Consider the following 27882-nt stretch of genomic DNA (forward strand, 5'->3'; position numbering starts at 1 on the left):
TTCCTTTCTGCCTTCTAAAACCATAACTTTTTTTTTTTATCTAGAGCAATGCCAAATGTATATAGTTTTCTTAATTAGCCTTCCTTTAATATTAACCCCTTCCCACGAATGGGCATAACTGTACATGAGCATACAATTACACCCATGGGAAAGCACCGAGCCCATGCTATCTGAGGCAGGACTCACGTGCACTCTGATCCCGATAGTTAACCCTAAAGATGGTTCAGTCAGTGCGACTACATCATCCATCAGTGTTCTAGAGGGAGGGGGCTCCCTGTGTTCTCTATCAGCACTCCATGAAGGGATTCCCGGGTGCCGATGGTAGCCATGGCATCTGAAGGCATGAGAATAGTTCCCAGTTTCCTGGCTAAGAAGGCCGATCAGGCTTCTGTGATGTATTATTATATGTGCAATCAGTTGATCGCTTAGTCTAGTCCCTTGGTGGGACAATTAAAACAAGTGAAAATAAAGTAATAAAAAAAATACATGTAAACAACACAATACATAAAAATGCTAATTTCTACTTCTCTCATTATAATTTATGTTTTTAGAAAAATAAAATTAGATATTAGTTATTTGGTATCGTTGTATCTGGGCTATAAAACAACTAACCTGCATGGTAAATGCCATAAAAAATAAATGAAAAACCTTTCCTAAAAGTAAAATCAAAATGTCACCTGTACTCAAAACTCACCAACTCATCCTGCAAAAAACAAGCCCCCCATAGAGCTAAATTAGTGTAAAAAAAAAAAAAAAAAATACTCTAAATCTCTCAGCATATAGCAACACAGAAACATAATTTTTTCCCCTTGAAATAAAGAAGTATTGTTTTTATTGTAAAAACAATAAACCATTAATAAATTTAGATGTCACCTTAATCCAACTTTTTTGCAGAATAAAAGTCATTTATACTCAACAGAGAATGACATAAAGTGAAAAAAAAGAAAGAACAGAATTGATTTTCTTTTACAGCCCAAGGCCGGGTTCACACTATGTAAAAAACACGGCCATATTTCATAACAACGGCCGTAATTGCGCAAACAACGCCTGTTATTTGTGAAATAACGGTTGTTGTTTGTACAATTACAGCCATTGTTATGAAATACGGCCGTGTTTTTTTACGTAGTGGGAATATAGCCTAAAAATGGAATCAAACGAGATCAGACTGTCACATGTCACAGAATGGTACAATTGAACAGAAAAGATATGCCATAAAGGCCAATTAGCACACCAAAAAATATTGTTAGATCTGAATAAAAGTGCTTTATTACACCAGGTACAAATAGTCACAAGATGGTCCCAAAATTTAAAAACACTTAAGGGTGCGTTCACACCTACAGGATCTGCAGCTGATTTTCTGCAGCAGATTTCAGTTAAATAACTGAACACAGCATCAGATTTGATGCTGTGTTCAGTTATTTAACTGAAATCTGCTGCAGAAAATCAGCTGCAGATCCTGTAGGTGTGAACGCACCATAAAATAGATCTCCCTTGGAACCACTAGGTATGGGGGCATCCAACAAACAACACCCCTATATAGGTACAACAATGCCCTGTTCTAATAAAAGTGCATACAAATGGATATACAGCCAAAGAGTTGTTAAACAATAAAAACAAGTATATACATAGCCTGTGTATATCATATAGATGTATAAGGTGCAAATAATGGAGAAACCAATGTGCACAAACAAATGTACAAAGTGTATGGGAACTCAGCACTCTAGGGACACATATGGGAAATTTCTAAAAACATCTGAAAACAAAAATTTTAGCTGCATTCAAAATCTGCTGTGTTCCAGAAAAAATGGATTAAAATGGAATCCTGTATAGGCACATACACTGGATGAGGCTGGGTTCACACTACGTATATTTCAGTCAGTATTGTGGTCCTCATATTGCAACCAAAACCAGGAGTGGATTAAAAACACAGAAAGGCTCTGTTCACACAATGTTGAAATTGAGTGGATGGCCGCCATATAATGGCAAATATTTGCTGTTATTTTAAAACAACGGCTGTTGTATTGAAATAATGGCCGTTATTTACTGTTAAATGGCGGCCATCCACTCAATTACAACATTGTGTGAACAGAGCCTTTCTGTGTTTTTAATCCACTCCTGGTTTTGGTTGCAATATGAGGACCACAATACTGACTGAAATATACGTTGTGTGAACCCAGCTTGGGACTGTGCCTGTGCAGGCATAAATCAGGTATGAGAGGAGACCATGTTCCTCCCTACCTTTCCTCACCATCTGGTGAGTGGGGTGTACATTCCGGAAAAAGTGCAAAGTGCATAGTTTGCGCATAGATTTGTGAACTTTTTCCAGGTGTGCACCATGGGTGCAAATAATAAAGTCCCTCATAGTAGATCCCATGCAATTTTTCAAGCAGATTATCTAAATAATGTGAAAATTCATGCATTCTTTTTGTTTTTCTAGACTCATTGATGTGTGTGGGTAAGGAAGTCAAGCCTATATGGTCTGATCCCACAGAAGACCTATTTTAGCACAATAAAAAAATGGCTTGCTATGATAGAAGGTATCAGGCCACACAGTGCATTGCAGCTTCCTGGGTATTGTGCTGAATTGGCCTCCAAATACTCAGATCTCAATCTGATCAAGGTTTTTCAGAATCTGCTGGAAAAACCAGGGCTGTGGAGTCGGAGTCAGAGCTAGTTTTGGCTGGAGCTGGAGTTAGCTTTGGCTGGAGTCGGAGTCGGAGTTGAAGTCGGAAAAAAATGTACCGACTCCGACTTCAGCTTTAAAAAAAAAATCTTTAAAAAATGTAGAATTGAATTTTGATATGAATTTTAGGGAATATATCAGTAATAGTACACTGGCCTTATTAGAAAAGGGTGGTCTGGGAATATATCAGTAATAGGACACCTGTCCTATTAGATAAGGGGGGTCATGGAAAAGTTGTCGGTCACTATTTGGCAGATTGTGTGGGGGGAGATCTATGCTGTTCTCTTCCTGAATGGTGGATGATTGTATATGAGCAGCAGTATAATATGAAGATATCCTGTGTAATATAGAGGAGGAGGAGAAGACATAAGTAGTGTAGCAGTAACCTCTGTCCTCAGTGTGGTGTGTTCTCTCTGGGAGAAGATTGTGTGTTTTTCTTCAGTGTTCAATGGCTGCAGCTGTGTGTGTGTGTGTGTGTGTGCGCGTGCTATGGCTGCAGTAGGCTGTGTGTGTGTATGCTATGGCTGCAGCAGGATGTGTGTGTGCGCACACTATGGCTGCAGCAGGCTGTGTGTATGTGTGCTATGGCCGCAGCAGGCTGTGTGTGTGGTGTGCGGTATGGCTGCAGCAGGCTGTGTGTGTGCGCTATGGCTGCAGCAGGCTGTGTGTGTGTGCTATGGCTGAAGCAGGCTGTGTGTGTGTGCTATAGCTGCAGCGGGCTGTGTGGGTGTATGCTATGGCTGCAGTAGGCTGTGTGTGTGCGTGCTATTGCGTGCCCCCACAGTGACCTTCTATATCACTATGTGTGACCCCTCTCTATATCACTATGTATGACCCCCTATATATCACAATGGCTGACCTGTATATTACAGGTATTTGGCATTGTTAGCAGTTTTTCTTTAAGTATGGTGAATATTTAGCTAGAAAAATAGAAGACTGTCAGCAGGAAAAGATCACCTGCTTTATCCAGTCTAGTTGTGAGTAGTTCAGGACATGGAGGCTGGAGACTGGCTGCATCCACTGCACACACAGGAGAAGCTTCCTTTGTATGTTTCATAAGTCACCCCAGGATCATGTAATACATTAGGGAGCAGCTGCTGAGCCAGTGTGATAAAAAAAAACTCCTCTGGTACATGACTGGCCATTTATGAAGGAGTCGGAGTCAGGAGTCTGAGACGGTCCTGATATAATTCAGGATTCGGAGTCTGAGTTGGAGTCAGTCCTGCTAAAATTCAGGAGTCTGAGTCTGAGTTGGAGTCGGTCCTGATAAAATTCAGGAGTCTGAGTCGGAGCTGCGGCTTACCGACTCCACAGCCCTGGGAAAAACAAGTCCAATCAATGCCAGCCAAAGACAAAATGGCTTTGCTGCCAACATTTTGGAGCAAGATACTACAGGTCACCTGGTTCCTGCCTCAGTAGGTTAGAGCTGATATGATGGCACAAAGGGGACTTGCCCAATCTGGGTTTAACGTTATGGTATTGCCACTGTATCATAAAGCATTACCAGGCTCTAGAGAGATATTTACAGGCAGAGCAATTAATGACACCTCCGGAACCCCCTCCTCTGCCGACTTTGTATATTTCCTTATTATTGGCTTGTCACCCACCTTATAAATAACGCTAAATGTGAGCATCTTACTTCGACATGCCTAAAATGCAGATAATACTATATAATCTGAGTAGGATATACTAAAGCTATAATATGCCCACCGCTGCATGGCTAGCATTTTCAGTAGTGAACAATGATTGAATAACCTTGAGGGTCTAGTCAGGAATTTACAATTGACATTCACAATTCACAAGTCCTGATTGTTTATCTCCCCCACCAAGGTGACCTCATCAGCTGCAACTGTCTACTGCAACAAATTACCTGGCGCCATGCAATTTCCCTGCAACCCCCCAACAGGGCTGGAGCTGGCCACCACCATAGTCATATTATTTACAAGCATGTCTCTTTATCTATGCTGGTAGAATAGAGTCTTTCCATAGGGTTAAGTCTATCAACCTAATTAGTTAATGGGTAAGCCAAGTGTTGCTTTCTAGTGCATTCTATATACTGTAGATCAATAAAGCATGCTGGGACTTATAGTTCTGCAACAGAAGAAAGATGCCACCCTTGGCACTTGACATGTATTACATAGCAAGCCCTGCATACTATTTCTAGCTCTGGGCTTTGTAATGTGTCTTAATCATTCCACACAGCTCATAGAAATACATTATTATTAGTGTCTGTGATGACAATTGCCAGAGAAAGGAGACTCGGGAGTGGAATACATTATCCATTTGTCAGAAGCTCCAGCAGACTGTGACTTGCATAAATGGCTTGGATGTGAATCAAGCCCCTAACCGTGAAGGGGATATTTCATCGGCTCAGACACTGGATCAGGAGGTGCCTGTGCAGACTGGGAAGCGTGCACATTGCACAGGGCTGGAGGATTTCAGCACCAGGAGCAGTGGACAGCAGCTTCAGCACTGACTGGGGAGGACAGCGACACAGCCCAGCCACCAAAGCTTCCCCATCACTACTGTCTGCATTTCTTCCCCAAAGCTGAGGGATGTCTCAAGACTGTGGAAGTTCAGTCTGGGAGGCAGACAAAGCCAGGCATTCCCCAGCAGACAAGGTGCCCATCTTGCTTCTTCTAAGGAGATGTTAAAGGGCATGGTCACTACTACTCTACTGGTGTCACATTTCCAGATTTCTTGTTTGGAGCTTCTCTCTATTTCCAATGGAGGATGCATATTGTGTGATTACCAACAAATGACTGTAACTTTATGCCAAGTACAAAGATAGAGCTTTTATATCAGCAATAATCCAGGGTTTGCAATTTGGCTTTATAAAGTGGACCTGAGATCAGACCAGAAAATGGTAAGTTGTGGAATTATTATGTGTGTCTTGTGATTGTAGCGTAGCTTTACATCATGGAGAAGGCAATGTGGTCATGATAATTGGTCATTGTTTCTGTTGTGTATGGTAGCTGAGTCTTATGGGAACCCTGAGCGATAATGCATTCTTCCTTAAATCACTATCACTTGTGTTATAGGTGGAATTATGCTCTGCTAAACATGTATGTGTGTTACATACACACTAGACTGCCCTATAGGTGCATGGATGTTTCTTATATAATAGGTGTGCATTACATAGTTGCCTGCATAATAAGTCATTATATATTATAAGGTATATAATACTGATAGTGCCACTTCATGCTACTTATAGGTATTGGTTATAGGTTTTTTGTGCTACAGTAAGAATTAGAAGACCCAACACGAGTAGTGGTATTATGGTGTATTATACATTCTGATAACCCCACTTATCTAGATGCTCCTATACCCTCAGTATACATGTATGTGCATGACACTAGGACTCAGTTTTTCAAAGCTATTCCCTACTAAATAAGAATATGCATTTGTTATTGACTGCATATTAGGATGTAAGGAACCTTTTTTCTTACAAAGGGGTCATAATATAACCGAATTTGAAAGAAAAATGGTTCATTAGTTCCTAAAGTTTCAAGTATGGGTACTAAACTATAATAGATGCAATATCATATGATACTGATGTATTGAAACCTTAAAGTAGGACCCTAATAGGTGGCCTAACAGTAGCCTTAATAGCCTACCACTGACGTGTGAGCTGTCAGTCTGCTGTCAGATCTCATAGCCATGCATTGAATTGCAGAACTGTAAAAGTTATACATGACTGTAGTTCTGTAATGCTCACTGTATGGCACTTGGAGATTGTGAAAGTCACCCACAGGATTTCCATTAAGATCTATAGGGAGCTATAAAAATGTCTATTTTGTGTTGTATATTGAAATATTACATAATACAATTTGGATTCTGTTCTCAGTCTAGCACCTGTCACAGCTAGACACAGTTTATCCATTCTATCGGACTGTTTCAATAAGATGCAGCTTCCACTTACCTCTTGATATTACAATTTCCAGGTTCACTTAAAACATTGTAGTTCCCACTTCATTAAAAGGGTTTATCAGTTTTGGGAAGCTCCTTTTTAGACTGTGATTGCCCTGGTGGCAGGCTTATTATGGAAGGTGCTGATGGTGTTAGCTGGGGTTAGCTGCTATTACCCAGTCATCTCTTCTCTACAAGTTCATTGTGGGTAATTATAGAAAGTCTATTGAAATCATTGACCATGTATTGATTTGTGGAGATTGCTGCCCTCAGTGCTTGACTTGGCATTTAGTGCTAGTTAATAGAGGTCAGCTTCACACTTCTAGCTGCTTAACATAAAGGATCTTCCAGTGAAACCATTTACAATAATGAAATAATAATTATATCACAATAATTTCTATAAAAACAAATCTGGCACAATCAATATTGAAGCATTTGAAGGAATTCAATAACCCAACGGTTTGTCCAAGCAATGCTGAAACACATTACTTAAAGGGGTACTCCAGCAACAACAACAACCAAAAAATTTTTTCAAATCAAGTGGTGTCAGAAAGTGCCAAAGATTTGTAATTTACTTCTATTAAACAATCTCCAGTCTTCCGGTAACTATCAGCTGCTTTATGTCCTGCAGGAAATTATGTATTCTGTCCAGTCTTACAGAGTGCTCTCTGCTGCCACCTCTGTCCGTGAGTGGAACTGTCCAAAGCAGTAACAAATCCCCATAGAAAACCTCTCCTGCTCTCCAGACTGGAAATAATTCACCACTTCCTGTTGAACATACAGCAAGTGATAAGTACTGGAAAATGAGATATATATTTTTTTTTAATAGAGGTAAATTACAAATCTCTGGTACCAGTTGATTTGAAAGAGTACTCCTTTAAATAGTACACACTATGATACCATCATACTGTATAAAAATAATGCTGCCATACAGTGCTCAAATAAAACCTTTATACATTGCCTTTGTGATAGTCCATTGTATTATGAAAGTCAACTTAATTTAGCAATAATAATATATGCATACACATAGTTCTGAGGACTTCAGGCCCTAGGCGATGCTCGCCCTGACTCTGTAACAGGAAATAATTTGTATTCTTTTCTATAACATGATATGCTATGCACCATCACAAGCAAATGAATTATCATTTAAAAGAACATCATCTAAAGATTATAAATATTATTTTAATTAAACAAAACGTCCCTTTATACATGGGGCTGTATGGGAGGCAGAGGTAGCAGTTGTGCCCAAGCTTCAATGTGTAAGGGGTTCCAAAGGCACATAAGAATACACGTGTAATAAATAATACATGGTGGTGGGGGCCCTGTTACAGATTTTATAGAAGCTTCAGGTTATTACCTCTATAGATGGTAGAAGTTTGCATTTTCCATTTGACTGATTCTATTCACTTTATTTCCCTCCTAGTATGGATTCATTAATACCTGCTTGAAGTCATTAGTGATTGAGAAATATGGAGAAGAGACATGGGATTTACTAAGGTAAAATATTATCATACATTGTACATTGCTGTCTGCTGTTCCAAAGGAGTATTCCAGAATTTTAATTTTTCAACTAAAAGAGCTCAACGTGGGGGGAACGAAAAGAAAAAAAAAACCTGCACTCCGAACCCCAACTTGTGGCTTTCTGGCACTGTTAGTTGTCGCTGCCAATCCCTTCCTGGTCCTTCTGCACACAATGCCTGCCTAGCCAATCAGCAGCCATAGCACTGACCGTCATTTCCAATCTGTTGAGTAGAGACCAGTAAGTGCTCATTAGAGGGGGCTGACAGCATTGGCAGGATATCGATATCAATCACACTCTTTTACATTACTATATATTTAGGCTATGTTCACACTACGTATATTTCAGTCAGTATCGTGGTCCTCATATTGCAACCAAAACCAGGAGTGGATTAAAAACACGGAAAGGCTCTGTTCACACAATGTTGAAATTGAGTGGATGGCCGCCATATAACAGTAAATAACCATTATTTCAATATAACAGCCGTTGTTTTAAAATAACAGCAAATATTTGCCATTAAATGGCGGCCATCCACTTAATTTCAACATTGTGTGAACAGATCCTTTCTGTGTTTTTAATCCACTCCTGGTTTTGGTTGCAATTCTGACTGAAATATACGTAGTGTGAACGCAGCCTAATTAAAGTGTTAAAATGTTTCATGCTAAAATGTCTCAGAAATCTGTAAAATTACTGTGTCGTAGTGGTTCTAGAGATGGTGCATGTAAACTAAGGGGCACATTTATCTAAGTTTGTGCCTATTGCAAACTTGAAAAAAATGGCGTGGTGTGGCATTTATCAGATTTCTCACCTGAAATAGGGCAAAAACATTCTAAAAATCTACGCCAGCTCCGAGCTGTCATAGATTTTTTTCGCCTGCTATGCTGGATTTATCAGGAGGCATGTGCCTCTTGATACATCCAGCAGCGGGAAAGCTGGGAAATTTTAAATTTTCAGTTCGCAAAAAAAGAGCTCATTGATAAATATGCCCCTAAATGTTCAATATTTATGGTGCGTTCACACCTACAGGATCTGCAGCTGATTTTCTGCAGCAGATTTCATTTAAATAACTGAACACAGCATCAAATCTGCTGCAGATCTGCTGCAGATCCTGTAGGTGTGAACGCACCCTTAAGGAGTATTCTGGCTAACATTTGTTTTTGTATATATATATATATATATATATATATATATATATATATATATATATAAAGAATGTGGTAAGGGAAAGGAATAAACAAAACAAGCAAAACACCATCTGACCATTGTGACCGAGGAAAACATTGATGTTGGAAGCACACACAGCAATTTATTGCCAAACCAGACATTGTTTCAACAGAAAAGAGAAGTACATGTCCTCCCTGTATATGTTCCATTCTATTTAAATTCACTTCTGGTTTTGGCACAAAAACTGCAAGGGTATAGTTTTCTAAAAAAAAAAAAAAAAATTGCTGTGTGTGATTCCAGCATTAGGGATTTTGTCATGGGTCCCTGGAAAACTGCACTTTAAGCAAATGATATGCTGGTAGACTCCTCATTACCATATGTGTCCGTTATTTATGAGTTTTGGTATAAAAGCCATCGTATTAATAGAACTATATTACCCTTGCTACCAATCTAATTTAGATATATCCTTTTAACTGTCTAATGCGCTTTCAGTTTCCAGGCATAGAGATTTCTGGCAGTATTACATCTTATGAATCACTTAAACTGACACCATTGCTAGTGTCAAGTTAAATGATCACTAACCTGTCAAACCAATAGTGCAAGTGAATACAACAAACTGTAATATATGAAGTGCCTCTTATTAGGCCCATTCCTCCCCCTCTCCTGAATGCACCATTTACTCTGAAAAAACTGCAAAAATCCTATATCCTAATCCTTCTATATACCTGCTCCTGTGACATCACCTGTGCCCCCCTACAAAACACTACTTATTGTACCCGCACTAGTAGTCTGCTGCCTCAAACATCACATCATCCTTATATCAGAAATTAAATTGTTCTCAAATTGAGCATTTTTCTCCCTCTAACCGACCATAACTTCTAAGACGCACCTTCACTCTCTTGGGGTTCTGCTAGACTCAGACCCTTCCATTACTCCCTATATCCAGTCCATTGCACACTCTTATCACCTGCATAATATTTCCAGAATCCATCTTTTCCTTTTGGTTGATACTCTCTCACTGTTGCTCTGATTCCTTCCCGTCTTGACTACTGTAACTCTTTACAAATTGGCCTTCCCCTTTCTAAGCTCTCCTCTCTATAGTCCATCCTAAGTGCAGCAGTCAGCAGCCTGTCCAAGCTATGTCCAAGCCTGTCCAACACTGATACCCCGCCTCTGTGGCAGTCATCTAAAAAACCTTATTACAAGACAATTCCTTTAAAATGTTTACTTTAGGTTTAAACCATGTTCAGAAATCTAATTTGGAAAGGGGCGTTCCTAGGGATTTTTCTTGAAACGTTATAATCTAATCATGAAAAGGAGGGAGTACCAGCGCTCAGTCACAAATGTATATTTTTTTTGGTCTCCCTAATGCATTTTCAAAGATCTTGTTCACATATTTCCGTCATCTGACATATTTTCCATCCGGTGCATGGAGTGTTCTTTGATCTGGTGAATTCATGCTGGTAGGCAGATGTGGCAGATGGCCCAGAAATCCGGGATGTGCCCCTTTTCAGTCTATCAGGCAATGGATGGAGTGTTGGATGCCAAAAAAATCCAGCTTGTGTCTTTCAATGTCCCCATCCATTTTCATTGGAGATGGTGCCCGATCGCTGGCTATATGTGAACCCGGCCTTAGAGGTTGTTTGCCATGTACTGATATTGTATATTGCATTTGAAAGTATTATTTGTCGGAGATGATTTATTAGAGGCTCTTTAGGCCCCATCCTTACACAGTCATTCCAGAACTTTAAAGTGACTCTGTACCCACTGTTCCTCCCCCCAACTACTTATACCTGTTTGTAGCTCATGTGAAGTATATTCTTCTGGTATGTTTAGGAACGCTGGTAGAGGTTTAGTTCGGCTGAAAAATAAACTCTAGTTGAGGAGATGCCGTGTCTAAGAGGCGGGGCCGAGAGCGTTCGTGCCCAGGTGAAGTGCCGCCTGTGTGGTCCTGGTCTGCGTCTCCCCCTCCTCTGGTTCCATCCTCTGTCCGCCCTCACAGGCCAAGTTGTTCTTGCGCCTGCGCTGTGCTTGTAACCCCCTGGCGCCGCTGCCGTGACGTTGGGGGTCACGCTGCTCGTCGTCCACGTCTTGTCTTAGCGACACGCTTCTGCCTGGCCCGCCTCCCATGTCAGTGTGAGCTGCCTACCGTTGTCTCAGTCCCGCCTCCCTTGTCTGTCTGCGGCCAACACGCCTCCCCGCTTACGCTCTTTGCATCTGTCCTCTCCTCGGCTTCGCATCACATACGCCGTTGAGCACCGTAGCGCACGGATCCTGCGCAGGCGCAGTGACGCTTTACACTGGCCGGAGAAGACCGTTCACATCACTGCGCCTGCGTGGGACCCTTGCGCTACGCTGCTCAACGGCGCATGTGCTGCGGAGCCGAGGAGAGGACAGACGCAAAGAGCCTAAGCGAGGGGCGTGTTGGCCGCAGACGGACAAGGGAGGTGGGACTAGGACAACGGGAGGCGGCTCACACAGACATGGGAGGCGGGCCAGGCAGAAGCGCGTCGCTAAGACAACGTGGACGACGCACAGCGTGACCCGCCAGGGGGTTAAAAGCACGGCGTAGGCGCAAGAACATTTTGGCCTGTGAGGGCGGACAGAGGGCGGAATCAAAGGAGGGGGAGACGCAGACCAGGACCACACAGGCGCCGCTTCACCTGGGCACGAACTCTCTCGGCCCCGCCTCTTAGACACGGCATCTCTTCAACTAAATTTTTCAGCAGAATGAAACCTCTACCAGCGTTCCGAAACATACTAGAAGAATTGGGTTCACATGAGCTACAAACAGGTATAAGTAGTTGGGGGGAGGAGGGGGAACAGTGAGTACAGAGTCACTTTAAGTACTCTGGATTTATTGGATAAATTTTGGTGGAAGTTGAGAGAACTCTCCATACCTTCATGGTATTTGTCAAGAATCCATCCGATTTGTATTGATCAGGGTTGAACATTTTCATAGAAATTCAGCAAGGCTCTGACATTTCCAATACTTGCTTCTGCCAATATTTGCAGTAATGCTGAGATTCACCAGAGAGCTCTGGATTCAATCCCCAAGCAGAATGCTGCAATGAATATAAAAGTGTGTACTGAACCTTCAATTTCTAAATGGCACCCATCACAAATAGCATATGGGAAGAGATTATGAACGGTTTATCATGTCTCTCCTCTGCCTATGGTCAAATATTTTGTAGATAACTTTTATATAACTACATTATATCTATATAACATTGGACTTTGTGTGGCTTCACATGGCAGTCACTGTAAGGATACCCATAATACATATACTTTTTAACTCTTCACATCTGCAATGTTATTGTAAGAAGTTCTGAATCTACTATATTCTGTATACTAATTGTCCATACTCAGTGACCCGCTATATATGCTTTATAGGCTCTAACAATCTATTGCCTGTGGGAGGAATCTTAAAATTGCTATTACCTTTAAAGAAGGTCCTAGACCAAAGGAAGAATTAGCGGGCTGGGAGAATGGGAGGCGAGAAAACTTTTTTAAAATCTGGCAACCATGGCTTAACTATCGTAAACTCACTTTGGGTTCTTGCCTTAGGCTATGTTCACATTACGTGTATGTCCGGCCGCATATTTTACACAGCCGGACATATACGTGTGAAACTCCGGCCGGGGATTTACGTAAGTTGCGGCCGGCTACATACGGTCCGCAAACTTACGCCCGTAGTCTACTTACGCTTCCCGAGCGCCATACATAGCGATCTGACAGCGGTCTTTTACTAGGACATTTTCGGCTAGCCCCGGACACCCCACAGAACCTTTTGGATTGGCAAATCAAAGTGCAAAAATGAATAAATCACCACTCCGTACGGGACCGCATGTTACGGCATTTCCGTCCTGAAACAATGGTCTGGTTCACTTTTAACGGCGCCGCATACGATCGGGGCGTAAGTTCTTGCGTAGTGTAAACTGTGCAGCCGTAGATCGTATACTTTCCATTGTACGCAAACTACGTAAATCTCCGGCCGCTTATTCACAGAGCGCGATACGGCCTGAAACTTACGTAGTGTGAACCCAGCCTTAGGGTATGTGCACACTGCTGAAAAGTGACCTAAACGCTCGAGAACTGCAGCGGTCGAGCATTTCCGCCCGTGTCATAGACTCCATTCAATGCACGGGCGGATTCCTTCCCCTGTCCAAAGAATGAACTTGATCATTCTTTGGACGGAGGAATGAATCCATACGGGAATAGAATGGAGTCTATGAGACGGGCAGAGACGCACACGCCGCAGTCCGCGAGCGGCTGATTACGCTTTGGAGTTTCCCTCACTTTTCAGCAGTGTGCACATACCCTTATACTGGACAGTTTCCTTACCACTACCTGACAGCATAGCTTTACACATATATATAAACCTCTGTTTTTTGGTCTTGTTTTTCCCCTTGAGTTTCACCCTCCCTCTTCTTATCCCTCCCCGTTTTCCTTTACAATCCCACCCGCATCCTGTTAAGCAGCCTTCTCAGTGACTTGTACACCAATGTATTTTTACTTGGAAATGCTTGTTTTTCCTCTCTATACTCTTTTTGTGTTGTAAAACTTTAGCTGGGAACAATTGTACAACATATCAGCTGCTTGTCTGTCGTTATCAAAAATTTCAATAAAATGTTAGGTTTGGGGGTCTTTACTAGACCTCAAGCTGCTGTTTTGTATGTTTGTCCTCCTGCAGCTGCATGAGAGGTGGTGGTGATCAGAAGTGCCTGGATGCTGCCGTTGTTATTGATTTTGGCATCTAGGGGGATAAAATGTGCAGTATCAAACCCCACTCCATACACCTTTGTGCTATACAGATATGTCAGGAAGAGATAAACCAGTACTTACAGTAGCTTACATGAGCTCCTAAACCCCTTGTGGCATCTGCATCCAGCTAAAATATCCTATTATTTCTTTGGGGTGTACCCGTGATGTTATGTGCGTAAATGAACTGTCCAGGCACATGTGTTGATGCAGCAGTAATTGTTGCTTTCAGTATCTGCAGAAAACAATAGGTTGTAAAGTTAGGGTCCTATTACACCAACAGATTTCTGACCAATTTATCTGACAGATTTTTAAAGCCAAAGCCAGGACTGGATTTGAAAAGAGGAGAGATCCCAGTCTTCCCTTTATGACCTGATCTCTGTTTATAGTCTGTTTCTGGCTTTGGCTTTAAAAATGTGTCAGATAAATTGGTCAGATATCTGTTGTGTAATAAGATGGATAGTTGGAATTTGGCCATAGTGTTAGTGTTGCTAGTAGAGATATGTGCACACAGTCAAATTTGGTTAAACGCTGATGTTAAGTGTAGATATGTAAAAAGACTACTCATGGTCAGGTGTGGCCCAGTAGGACATACACCACAGATGGGAGGGGATGTGAAAATCACTAAGCACTAGCTCTGGCTAGAGACCCACAAAGAGTTAAGTGTTACTGAAGAGTCCTCGACAGCTGTACTTCCTCTTTTGTCTTGCCAATTTTCCCTTCCAGATCAGAAAAAGCGTTTTTAGAATTTCTTTGCCTTTTCAGTGTGAACTGGCAACAGTCTTGGGTAAAACCACTACAGTCTAGACCCAGATCTGTTGTGAGTGTTCAGATCACAACCAGTCAGGAAAATGAGGTGGGACGTTTACACCCAACTCTGTGTCACTTGACATAGTTGGAGTTTCAATAAAAGTCTATGGGGTCTGAATAGGTCACAGAGAGAGGGTAGAAGAGCGCTTAGTAGCACAGTTGGCTCTCCGCTCATTCTACTGATCTGTCAGGGTCTGAACACTCAGACCCTACTCATTAAAAACTTTTGTCATGTCTCTCTTAAATAGCAAAAGTTTTTTTAAGCTTTGTTAGTATACAGGCCTTTGGTTAGTTTGCTTGCAGCATGTTTTAACTGGGAACTGGAACTAACTAGGCCTAAACCTTTTCAAAGGGCCAAGCTAACTAGTCTAGGTTTGCACTGTTCTCTGGCCAAGACCAGACTAGTCTGGCACGATCCATCCCTTCATGCCAGACTTCTCCCTCAAGCCACACTTATGGTAACAGCTGCCTGAGAGAAGGTCATGTGACCAAAGTTCTATAAACCCATGACGTGATAATATGAGAGAGATTCCTGAGAAACACATTAACTTTATACTGTTTGAAGTTGGAATATTGGTACTGAGACAGTGTATCCGTGTAGTGTCAATCTACTGTTGCTAATCTACCAACTGTATGTAGAAGATAGATGTAACGATGTACTGTATGAGTACATGGGTTGACCATCTCCTGTGACCATGGAAATTCACAAATCTCCTGTAGACATAAAATACTAGGAAATGTTAACAGGGTACTTTCTTTCAAATCAACCGTTTTTTTATTTAGATTTGTAATTTACTTCTATTTATAAATCTCAAGTCTTCCCATACTTATCAGCTGCAGTATGTCCTGCAGGAAATGCATTTTCTAAACCAGATAACTCCTTAAGGCTGCCGCTACACACAGCAGTTTTTTTTGGAATACAGCCACTGCAGTTTTTGAGCTTTAACTAAGAGAGGATTCAAAAGGAACAGCAAAGGAAATATAAAATAAGGCCTTATACGTCTGCTTTCTGCTGCAACCACTTCTGGCTCTTGTCAATAACTGCAATGGCGGTTTTTAACCCACCCCCCTACACACACAAAAAAAAAGAAGAAAAAAAAACTACGGTGTGTTATGACAGCCTCAACGCTGTTATGTCTACTTCTAGGCTATGTTCACACTACGTAAAACTATGGCCGTAGTTCTCGCCGCAGAACTACGGCCGTAGTTTTGAGGGGTGGAACATAGCCTTATTTTCAATGGTATCACGGCCGGAGCGTACACACATCGTATACGCTCCGTCCGGGATCCCATGCGGCGCCGGAAAAAACTGACATGTCAGTTTTCTGTGGCCGAATTCACTGAATTCCGGCCACAGAAAGACCTGTCAGTTCACACAGTGAAGCGAGCGGCTCTGGCCACTCGCTTCACTGTGGGCTATGGGAAGCTCTGATGCAGGTGCGCGCTGATGCGCCCGCATCAGAGCTCCGCGGCCGTAAAGATCACCCGGCTGGTACTTAAGGGTCACGGAACGGCCGGTCTTACACGCCGTGTGAACATAGCCCTAAACTATAATGACCAGACCACCATTTCTCATTTTAGAGCATTTCTGCATTATCCAGGCAGACCTGTTTTGTCTTTTGATAATCTTTTTTCTCCTTTGTGGAAGAGGCGAGGCTATTACTCTGTTTCAAATTAGAGCCAATATATTTTCATTTGCAAGAATGATCTGCATAATAGGAAAATGAGTTTTACTTGATTGTTTTCCTTTGGGTGTTGGGTTAACTCTACTATTATTGCCAGAAACTGCATCGAAATGATAAAGCATAGTCCAAAATACCATGTGCAAACAAAATCTCTGCTTTTTTTTTTTTTTTTTTTTTTTAAATCCTATAGCTTAAAACACTCGGCCATTTACAGCCAAATACCATATGCCAAAATTAATTGACAGTATTTTCAGGCAATAAAACACAGATGATTTTTATATAAAAGATGCAAAGTATGGCTGTTTTTGTACAGAAATCTTCCTATTTGTGTGTGTGTGTGTGAACATGGCCTTGGATTTGTACCATGTTGAGATGTACTTATGGTATGACTGGTGGAAAATAAGACAGAATTTGGATGGTTCAAGAAAAAAAACTTAGTTTGGGATTACTTTATAAATCTCAAGTCTTTCAGTACTTATCAGCTGCTGTATATCCTGCAGGAAGTTGTGTATTCTTTGCAGTCTGACACGGTGCTCTCTGCTGCCACCTTTGTCTGTGCCACAAACTGTCCAGAGCAGTAGCAAATCCCCATGGACAACCTTTACTTCTCTGGACAGTTCCTGACACAGACAGAGGGGGCAGCAGAGAGCACTGTGTCTGACTGGAAAGAATACACCACTTCCTGCAGGACATACAGAAGCTAAGTACTGGAATACTTTATTAGAAGTAGTTTACGTAGTTTCTGATACCGGTTGATTTTCAAACAATTATTTTTCTCTGGAATACCCCTTTAATGATTTAGCCATATTGGTGTTATTATTATACAATTCTGTCTTATTAAAATGCTATTTTAGTCACATGAGTAACGGGGACATTATGTATGAAGTTGCCGTTCCATATTAACGATTGCATTTACCAGTCTTCTACTAATGTATGTTCTGCTGCCATTCTTTATGCTGGTGCAGAATTACATTTTCTAGTGTAATCTTTTGGGTTGTGAGTCATGATATTTATTCTTTTAATTTGGTGGCGGCAGCCATGCAATGTGTACGGAAGTAATTACACAGATTTACAGACACTTTTATCAAGGCAAAGTTGTGTGTCTTGGGAAATGAACAAATAAAACTGTTTTATATGTCTGATCATTGACTATGCTCATGTTTCATATTGCTTCAAACAGGGTTAAAACCGGAGTCCAGGACACCTTTATGACTTATGAAGTTTACAAGGATGAAATCACACTGCAGTTAGTGGAAAAGGCCTGTCAGATGTTGGGTAAGTGTGCATGGGATATAGATATTGTGTACCGGAAAATGTTCACTAATCTCATTATACAATATATTGCATTATACAGTAATGAAAGTTGGATGCCGCCCTAAGCCATAGGCTGTATCCATGTTTTCTAAGACTCCCTAGGGCAGCATCCAACTTCTTCACCCACCAGTAATGAAATGCTGCATGCTCATGGTACGCTCATCCCTAAAAATACACGCTAGGCTCTGGGCTATTATGAATTATAAGCAGAAACTTCCTTTAACTGCCTTCAAGTGAGACCAAGCAAAATTAAAGTTGGCTACACTAGGGATGTCACCATACCAGAATTTTGAGTTCGATACCGATACCAGATTTTTTATTTCGATACTCGATACCAGTTCGATACTTAATAAAGTTTGGGGAAAAAAATGCTAAAAAATACAAATGTAATGACCCCGCCCAGACTGCGGATATGATGCTGGGATGCATACTTCCTTGTGCACAACTCCCAGCATACTTCATTGTGCACAACAAATCCCAACATACCTGCTGGGAGTTGTGCACAAGGAGGTATGCTGGGAGTTGCAGTTGTGCAGCAGATCCCAACCCTTCACCCCCAAGTCCTGGACCAGATCCACTGCCACTGTAGCAATGGCTCCTGGAGGCGGATAGATGCACACTAGCAGGTCCTGAGTACACCATGGCAGCGCCCAGTTTATAAAGGACTGCTGACCACATATTATGGCCCAGTGTATAGGGGGATGCTGATAAATCACTATGGCACTATAAGACCCTGTCATTGTTATGATGCTTCCCTGCAACAGGCACAGGTGGAGGAGCTATGAGGAAGGTGTATGCCCACCAGGGGTGTCTCAGCGCTCACCTTTCTCCCCGGATAAGACCAGCATTCCAAGGGTGACAGCCCTTCTCCTCAGGCAGGGTCAGCGGAGGGTGCCTCAGTGCTGGTGATTAAGTGTTCGCACCACATCTGTCATCTGCCGTTGTTCCGGGAGGGCCGCGTCTCCTGCAGCGCTTCCTGTGTGTCTGCCCTCCCCCGTGCAGCTGCTGTTTTTCTCACCTTCTGTCCGTGCCTCCTCCTCGGTCCAAGTTAACCCTCTCCGCACGCTTCTCACTCTTTTCTCACCCCTGGAGCTGCTCAGGAGGGGTCATATGCCGCTGTCAGTTGTGACAGCGGCATGTACTCAGTAAAATAGCCGTCACTAGCCACCGCTGAGTGTCGGCTATTTGAAGTTTGCGCCGCTGTGAGCAGAGGGTGCGCGGGCTGAGGAGGGGGCGGCACACAGAGAACACGGCCGGCGCTCATCAAGCCGCCCGCTGTGTTCTCTGCTCTATACTTTATGTTAAGCTGCGCTATTAGGCAGCTTAAAATAAAGTATCGATACCACAAATCCTGGTACTGAATCGTTTTTTCGCCCGGAATATCGACAGTAGTATCGATATTTCGGTGCATCGTGCATCACTAGTCTACACACCTCCAATATTTGTCAGCCGAATGAGTGTTTGGCCAACACATCTCTCCTGGGGAGGAGTAAGCCACAGCCAGACAGCTCTGAAACCCAGTTACTCCTTTGCGACCAAAAGGTTTGAGCGGTAAAACTCTATCACGAAAACTCCAACTCGATCACTGTCTTCATCGACATCATCCCCCTTTGGAGTGTCAGAGGACCCCATACACCTTATACTTTCAGCCATAGACACTGTCATCATTGGGTTCCGCCAATGTTAGTATGAAGCGTATGGGAACCTTAAAGTTGGCCATACATATTAGATGTGTCAGCTGAATCAACTTATTTTATCCAGACAGGCTGACCATCTAATGTGTTTTGGGGTCTCCCAACAGAGATAAGGGTTGGGTATGTTGGATTTAAACTGTCCAATCCTTTGTTTCTAGAGAGGTATACTGCTGTCAGAGGAGGGATCAGCAAAGTGAGCTATCGGCTGAATGAGCTATCTTAAAGGGGTACTCCGGTGAAAATAATTTCCGTTCTAATTAACTGGTTTCAGAAAGTTTATATAGTTTTGTAATTTACTTCTATTTAAAAATCTCTAGTCTTCCCGAATTTATCAGCTGCTGTATGTCCTGCAGGAAATATTTTCTTTTCAGTCTGACACACTTCTCTCTGCTGCCACCTCTGTCAGATACAGGAACTGTCCAGAGTAATAGCAAATCCCCATAGAAAACCTTTCCTGCTCTGTACAGTTCATGTCTCAGACATAGGTGACAGCAGAGAGCACTGTGTAAGACTGAAAAGAAAACTATACTTCCTGCAGGACAAACAGCAGCTGATAAGTATGGGAAGACTTGAGATTTTTAAATAGAAGTAAATTACAAATCTAAAAAATCGTTGATCTAAAGCGCTGTGGCTGGTTTGGAGTTGATATGTTTTATGTAACAATGTATTTGTGTATCCTGCAGGGGAAGGTAAAATAATGTAGGGGCTAGCGAAGCCAGATGAATACTTAATGTGTATATGTAATGTTGTTTTAATCACAGTAGTAACAATTATGCTGATATTGCACGTAGCTATGCACAGATATACTGGTGATTTTAGTATTGCGGTAATGTCCTACCTGTTATTCACCAGTGTTCTCAAGTTCATCTTGTAGGGTGTAGACAGGAGGAAATAAAGTTCTGGTTATCGGGGTTGGGAGCGAGCCCCGGCCGGTGGCTCTGCTGCTACCTAACGCCCGACGCGGTGGAGTGAGATCAAAGGAGTCCACATATGAGTGACGTCACTGTAGTGGATACGGAAGCCGATGTGTGGCAAAAAGACATCTAACGCGTTTCAGCGAACTTGCGGTCGCCCTCGTCAGAGATGATGCCGGCTCCTATGCTTCCTCCTTATATGGACTACTCCACCTATCATTCTTCTTCCTCTTGCGGTCATATTGGGATAAGTAGTGTTCATAGGTGGTTACTGCTGTTTGTGCTACGGCACAATCCTCATCTACTCAAAGCGTTTACTCTTTCATTAGAGGCTTAAAAATATGCTGTGTTGTTTGCGAACTAATCCAATTTAAAACACAAGATTCAATTTAAAAACGCAAACAGTTCCAGGTCTGCATTTAGGCCATGAGGAATGAGACTGTTAAGCCTAAAAATCCATTCCGTTTCTACCCTTGACATCTGTTCAATATAGTTTCCACCTCTCCAATTCGGGATCACTATCTCTATACCTGCAAATTGTGCATTTTTAAATGTTCCAGAGTGTTGCTCTACGAAGTGTTTATATACAACATTTCCTGTCAATGTTGTATATGTGCTCTGTCATGCGTGTACTTAATTGTCTCTTAGTTCTCCCTATATATAATTTGCCACATGGGCACTTGATATAATATATCACCCCCTTACTTTTACATGTAATGTGTTTCTTAATTTGAACTGTTCTATTCTCTTCCTGGATCGAAGGAACTATAATCTGTTTACCTGCTACTATGCAGGGTTTACACCCTTTGCAAGGAAAAAATCCATTTCTCTCTGCTAAAAATCCCTGTGTCTCCCTAATGTTATTATGTCTTTTGTGATGGCATTTAGTGGTGGGAGCCACTAAATTCCCCAAGTTCTGCGCTTTCTTGAAGATAAAGTTAGGTTTCTCGGACAATTTCTCTCCTATTATTTTGTCGTTTTTCAAAATATCCCAATGTTTTTGTACTATCTGTCTAAATCTATGACTTTCTTTGCTATATGTGGTGATAATGGGGATTTTTATCCGTTCTTCCCTAATCTCTAAGTTGTTTTCTGTATTCATGTCTTTATTCTTCAAGTATTCTTCTCTATTATGTTCTCCTACTTCCAGGGCGGTCTGTTGCATTTTTCCTACCTCGTATCCTTTAGAGGCAAATTTTTTCTGTAATTGTGTTGCTTCTTTCACATATTGTTCTTTTAAAGTGCAATTTCTGCGTAATCTAATGAATTGACCCTTAGGGATGTTTAATAACCAGTTGGGTAAGTGACAACTGTTTCTGTTAATAAAACTATTACTATCTGTGGGTTTATAATATGTTCTGGTTAAAATTTGATTTTCCTGAATGTAAATGGTCAGATCTAAAAAGTGTATCTCTGTTTGACTGTATTCGGGGGTAAAGGTAAGATAAAAACTATTTTTATTAATATCATTTAAAAAAGAAACAAGGGTGTCCTTACCCCCCTTCCAGATGAATACAACATCATCAATAAAACGATGCCATAGGGCGAAATTCGCGTCCAGCTTGCCCGTGGGGAATATGTGGTCCTGTTCCCACCGGCCTACATACAAGTTAGAATAGCTGGACGCGAATTTCGTCCCCATAGCGGTCCCCCACCTCTGTATATAAAAATCACCTTCATAATAAAAATAGTTATGTGTTAAAATAAAAGTGATACAATTCCCTAGAAAATCAATTTGTTCCTGTTTAAAACGTCCAGATTTTTTCAGAAAAAATTCTGCGGCTTCTCTACCTTTGTCTTGTTGAATAATCGTGTATAGAGAAGTGACGTCTAAAGTGCATAATATAAAGTGCTCCTCCCATTTTACTTTCTCTAAAAGTTGTAAAATGTGTTTGGTATCTTTCAAATAAGCTGGGAGGTTCTGAGTGCAAGTTTGTAAAAATGTATCCACATAGCCTGATAGATTAGCTGTGAGGCTATTTATTCCTGATATGATGGGACGTCCTGGGGGGGATTCTTGTGACTTGTGGATTTTAGGAATATGATAGAACACAGGAATGTGAGGGGCACCATTTAATATGTAGTTCTTCTCTGTGGTTGTTACTATCCCTTGATCCACACCTTTAGTAACTAATTCTATGAGTTCCTTCTTATATACAGAGGTTGGGTCTCTCCTTAATTGTTCGTATGTCTGGTTGTCTCCCAACAATCTCAGGGATTCCTTATGGTAGTATTCCCGTTCCATAATTACTATGCTGCCCCCCTTGTCTGCCGGTCTGACTATTATTTTGTTATTATCTTGTAGTAATTTGATTGCTTCTTGTTCCCTCTTAGTTAGATTGTATCTCCCTCTTTTGTTTCCATTCTGTTTATTATTATTTATGGATAATTGTCTTATGTCTTTTATAACCATCTGTTCAAATGTGGTGATGGCTTCGTAGAGCAACACTCTGGAACATTTAAAAATGCACAATTTGCAGGTATAGAGATAGTGATCCCGAATTGGAGAGGTGGAAACTATATTGAACAGATGTCAAGGGTAGAAACGGAATGGATTTTTAGGCTTAACAGTCTCATTCCTCATGGCCTAAATGCAGACCTGGAACTGTTTGCGTTTTTAAATTGAATCTTGTGTTTTAAATTGGATTAGTTCGCAAACAACACAGCATATTTTTAAGCCTCTAATGAAAGAGTAAACGCTTTGAGTAGATGAGGATTGTGCCGTAGCACAAACAGCAGTAACCACCTATGAACACTACTTATCCCAATATGACCGCAAGAGGAAGAAGAATGATAGGAGGAGTAGTCCATATAAGGAGGAAGCATAGGAGCCGGCATCATCTCTGACGAGGGCGACCGCAAGTTCGCTGAAACGCGTTAGATGTCTTTTTGCCACACATCGGCTTCCGTATCCACTACAGTGACGTCACTCATATGTGGACTCCTTTGATCTCACTCCACCGCGTCGGGCGTTAGGTAGCAGCAGAGCCACCGGCCGGGGCTCGCTCCCAACCCCGATAACCAGAACTTTATTTCCTCCTGTCTACACCCTACAAGATGAACTTGAGAACACTGGTGAATAACAGGTAGGACATTACCGCAATACTAAAATCACCAGTATATCTGTGCATAGCTACGTGCAATATCAGCATAATTGTTACTACTGTGATTAAAACAACATTACATATACACATTAAGTATTCATCTGGCTTCGCTAGCCCCTACATTATTTTACCTTCCCCTGCAGGATACACAAATACATTGTTACATAAAACATATCAACTCCAAACCAGCCACAGCGCTTTAGATCAACGATTTTTTAGATTTGTTTTCTACACCACTACAGAGGACACGGAATCCTCGAGATCTATTTAGCAGCACGGTGGCCAGGTATCTGCAGTGCAGCGCCGATTAGTGTATACCTCCACGAAGTATTCACTCATTGTATTATCTGTAAATTACAAATCTATATAACTTTCTGACACTAGTTGACTTGAAAGAAAAAGCGTAAGGGTATGGCCATCTTAGGGCCCTATTACACCAACAGATTTCTGACAGATTTGTGCAGCCAAGGCCAGGAACAGACTATAAACAGCGAATAGGTAATAAAGGAAAGACTGGATTTCTACTTTTTCAAATCCATTCCTGGTTTTGTCTGTAAAAATCTGTCAGATATCTGTGTGTGTAATGGGGCCCTTAACCCAGCGAGGCTGTTAGCTACAGTCTGACCTACTGCTACCAATAGCCAAGAAGCTGGGACACAGAATCAGAAAGCTTCTCTGGCAGATTATTGGAACAGCATTAGTTTATGAGCTTGAAGAAAAGGTATTACAGACTGACAAATTGCGTTTGCTTTCTGTTTTCCCCTCATTTATTTCTTGGTTTATTGTTCCTTTAACTCAAGGGAAAATATAATCAGTCAGGCAAATGTAATGTGACAGCCCCCATAGATACTAGAGATGTGTGCCTGGATATATAGAGATGTGCTACCTTTTATCTGACATTGATTACAGTGGAGGGGGAGGAGCAGAGGAAGAAGAGAAGGGAGGAAGGCACAATATCGGAGGCTACTCAGGGGTCACAATGTATTTATTCAGCCTCAACAAAATTATCCAAAGACAGTAAAAGAGGTCAGTTAGAAATGACACAAAGGGGTGCAATAGCTGAACTGCAAAGTAAGACTTACTTAATAATATATTAATTAATATTATTATTAGTAGTAGTAGTTACATTTTTTAATAATCTGTGCTTTACCTCACAAATCTCTGTAACCAGGGCTAGCTTCAGATTTTTGCAGGCTCTTGGGCAACAGAGCCTCAGCGGGCCTCTCATTCATCCACTATGCACAATGACTTGAGACACCACTAACATACACAAACACACATTACTGACACAGACACTTACTGACACACATTTACTAACACACACACACACATTACTGACTACACACAATGACATACACATTACTGACTGACACACATTGCTGACTTACACACACACACACACACACACACACACACACACACACACACACACTGACTGACACACATTACTGACACACACACACACACACTCACACACACACACTGACTGACACACATTACTGACACACTGGCGGACACACATTACTGACTAAAACACACACTCAGCACTTACAGCTCAGTCCTCTCCCTCTTCCTGTCTGCCCAGCTAATCTCCACACTGTAGTATTGAAGACCTGCGGGTCATGTGATCAGGTCCTTCATCCCTCTCTCTGCTGGATGCTCACAAGTCCTGCTCTTTCTCTGTCTTCTGATGTTCAGCCCCTCACCCTGCACTACTGTGAGCAGGTTGAACATGAGAACACTGGGCCCCTCTCCCTCTCTGGGCCCCTGGAGGTGCTGTGGTGATAATTTTTTTAAAAAAATTGTACTTTGTTTGACAAGGAACATGGCTGTGCTGGAAAAGTTCACATATATATTTTAAATATACGTAATAAAAGTTAATTTTTATTAAGGGGGGTGATTAATTAAAGGGGTTTTGTACCCCGGGCTACGGCCTGTTGGTTTGGAGTTTATTTGAATTAAGGGACCCCTGACCCTCCTGAGAGGGCTCAAATGTGTGTATGGAAAAGGAATGTGGCTTCACCAAAAAGGGACATGGCTTAAGATGTGACAAAATGTAGAGGACCGGGCCAATTTCAATTTTTGCGTTTTCGTTTTTTCCTCCTTGTGCTTAAAAGGCCATAGCACTTGCATTTTTTCACCTAGAAACCCACATGAGCCCTTATTTTTTGCGCCACTAATTGTACTTTGCAATGACAGGCTGAATTTTTTCATAAAGTACACTGCGAAACCAGAAAAAAATTCAATGTGTGGTGAAATAAAAAAAAAAAGCATTTCTTTTATTTGGAGGGTATTTTTTGTACGCCATTCGCCCTGGGGTAAAACTGAGTAAAACATGTTATATATGTTCCTCAAGTCGTTACGATTACAATAATATGTAACATGTATAACTTTTATATTATGTGATGGCTTGTAAAAAATTCAAACCATTGTTAACAAATATATGTTCCCTAAAATCGCTCCATTCCCAGGCTTATATCGCTTCTTTGGTCTATGGGGCTGTGTGAGGTGTCATTTTTTTGGTACCTTGATTGCGCATATGCGACTTTTTGATCGCTTTTTATTACAATTTTTCTGGATTTGATGCGACCAAAAATTTGCAATTTTGCACTTTGTTTTTTTTTTTTTGCGCTTACGCCGTTTACCATACGAGATCAGGAATGTGATTAATTAATAGTTCGGGCGATTACGCATGCAGCAACATCAAACATGTTTATTTATTTATTATATTATTATATTATATTTATTTATAACATGGGAAAAGGGGGGGTGATTCTGACTTTTATTAGGGGAGGGGGCTTTTTACTAATAATAACACTTTTTTTTTCTTTTACACTTATACTTGAAGCCCCCTTGGGGGACTTCTAGTATAAGTGCACTGATCTTTCATACAGATCTATGCTGCATAGATATGCAGCATAGATCGATGAGATAGGCACTCGATTGCTTCCTGCTGCTGCAGCCGGAAGCAACCAAATGCCGAGCCAGGATCAGCGCCATTTTGTCGAAGACCCCTAGACACCAGGGAACGGCTGCATCAGGTAATCAGATGCAGCTGTCATTTTTGACAGCTGCATCCGATTATCTAATTAGCGGACACGGCGATCGGACCGTGCCCGCTAATAGCCGTGGTCCCGGGCTACATGCGGCACCCGGGACCGCGGCTGCCGCTCGGTTCCGCTCTGGACAACTGTGGGTGACCCTGGACGTACAGGTACCTCTAGGATCGCCTAAGGTTAAAGGGAATCTGTCAGCTGCGAGTGACATTACGAACGGCTGACACTATTAGATAGCTGTGAGGGAAAGGCGACACATGGTATCCTTCATATATCTGTGTGCTCCTGCATGCCTCTTAGTAAAACAGACAGGACCTGCAGAACAATGTGCTGTAGCTGGCCGTCCTCTACTGAGTATAGCATCTTTTGGTAATTTGCACAATCCTACTGTAATAAAGTGTTGTTTGTGCCACACTCTGGCCGCCTCACCACTCCTTTCTCTTCATGAATAATCAATCATCATTAGAGATGAGCGAACCGGGTTCGGGTTTGAGTCGATCCGAACCCGATCGATCGGCATTTGATTAGCTGGGGCTGCTGAACTTAATTAAAAGCTCTAAGGTTGTCTGGAAAACATGGATACAGCCAATGACTATATCCATGATTTCCACATAGCCTTAGGGCTTTATCCAAGTTCAGCAGCCACAGCTAATCAAATGCCGAACGTGCGGGTTCGGATCGACTCGAACCCGAACCCGGTTCGCTCATCTCTAATCGTCATCTTTAGGCAGTGTATATCTGAAAGAACCAGTCAGATATAGTTGAATCTCTAAACCCAAATGTGTTCACCTGTCTACAGACCTGCCAGCAGTTCATCCTTAGGTTCAAATCCCCTGATGGAAGTTTTTTCTCATTATTGTATCATTTTTAAGGCTATGTTCACACACAGTATTTTTGGTCAGTATTTTGCAACCAAAACCAGGAGTGGATTGAAAACACAGAAAGGCTATGCTCTCACAATGGTCAAATTGAGTGAATGATCATATTTTAATGGCAAATAACAGCCATTATTTCAAAACAACGTCTATTGTTTTAAAATAAGGGCAATTATTTGCCATTAAATGGCAGCCATTTGGAGTCAGAGATTCAAATGCCAGCTACAGCACACTATCATCACCTTAGGTAGGGCCTGGGTGCTGACAGATTCCCTTTAAACCATGATAAATTAGGCGCGTGAGGAGGCCACTATTCCTTCCCACTTTACTGCAGCTCTTGCCTGCCCACTAGGCAAGCAGGGTTTACACCTGGCATATTCCATGGGAAAGGAGA

The 27882-nt window shown here is 41.7% G+C and overlaps 1 protein-coding gene across 1 annotated transcript in view; it reads left to right on the forward strand.

The window, feature by feature from the left end:
- The first annotated feature begins 327 nt into the window (after positions 1-327).
- Positions 328-27882, forward strand: part of LOC138795241 (guanylate cyclase soluble subunit beta-2-like) — a 49008-nt gene continuing 21453 nt past the window's right edge. Inside the window, exons 1-3 of the mRNA XM_069974235.1 lie at positions 328-390; positions 8016-8089; positions 17712-17806. Of these exons, the coding sequence (XP_069830336.1) occupies positions 328-390; positions 8016-8089; positions 17712-17806 (232 nt within the window). The remainder of the gene's footprint in view (positions 391-8015; positions 8090-17711; positions 17807-27882) is intronic.

The sequence above is a fragment of the Dendropsophus ebraccatus genome, chromosome 6 (assembly GCF_027789765.1).
Source record: "Dendropsophus ebraccatus isolate aDenEbr1 chromosome 6, aDenEbr1.pat, whole genome shotgun sequence".
Taxonomy (NCBI): domain Eukaryota; kingdom Metazoa; phylum Chordata; class Amphibia; order Anura; family Hylidae; genus Dendropsophus; species Dendropsophus ebraccatus.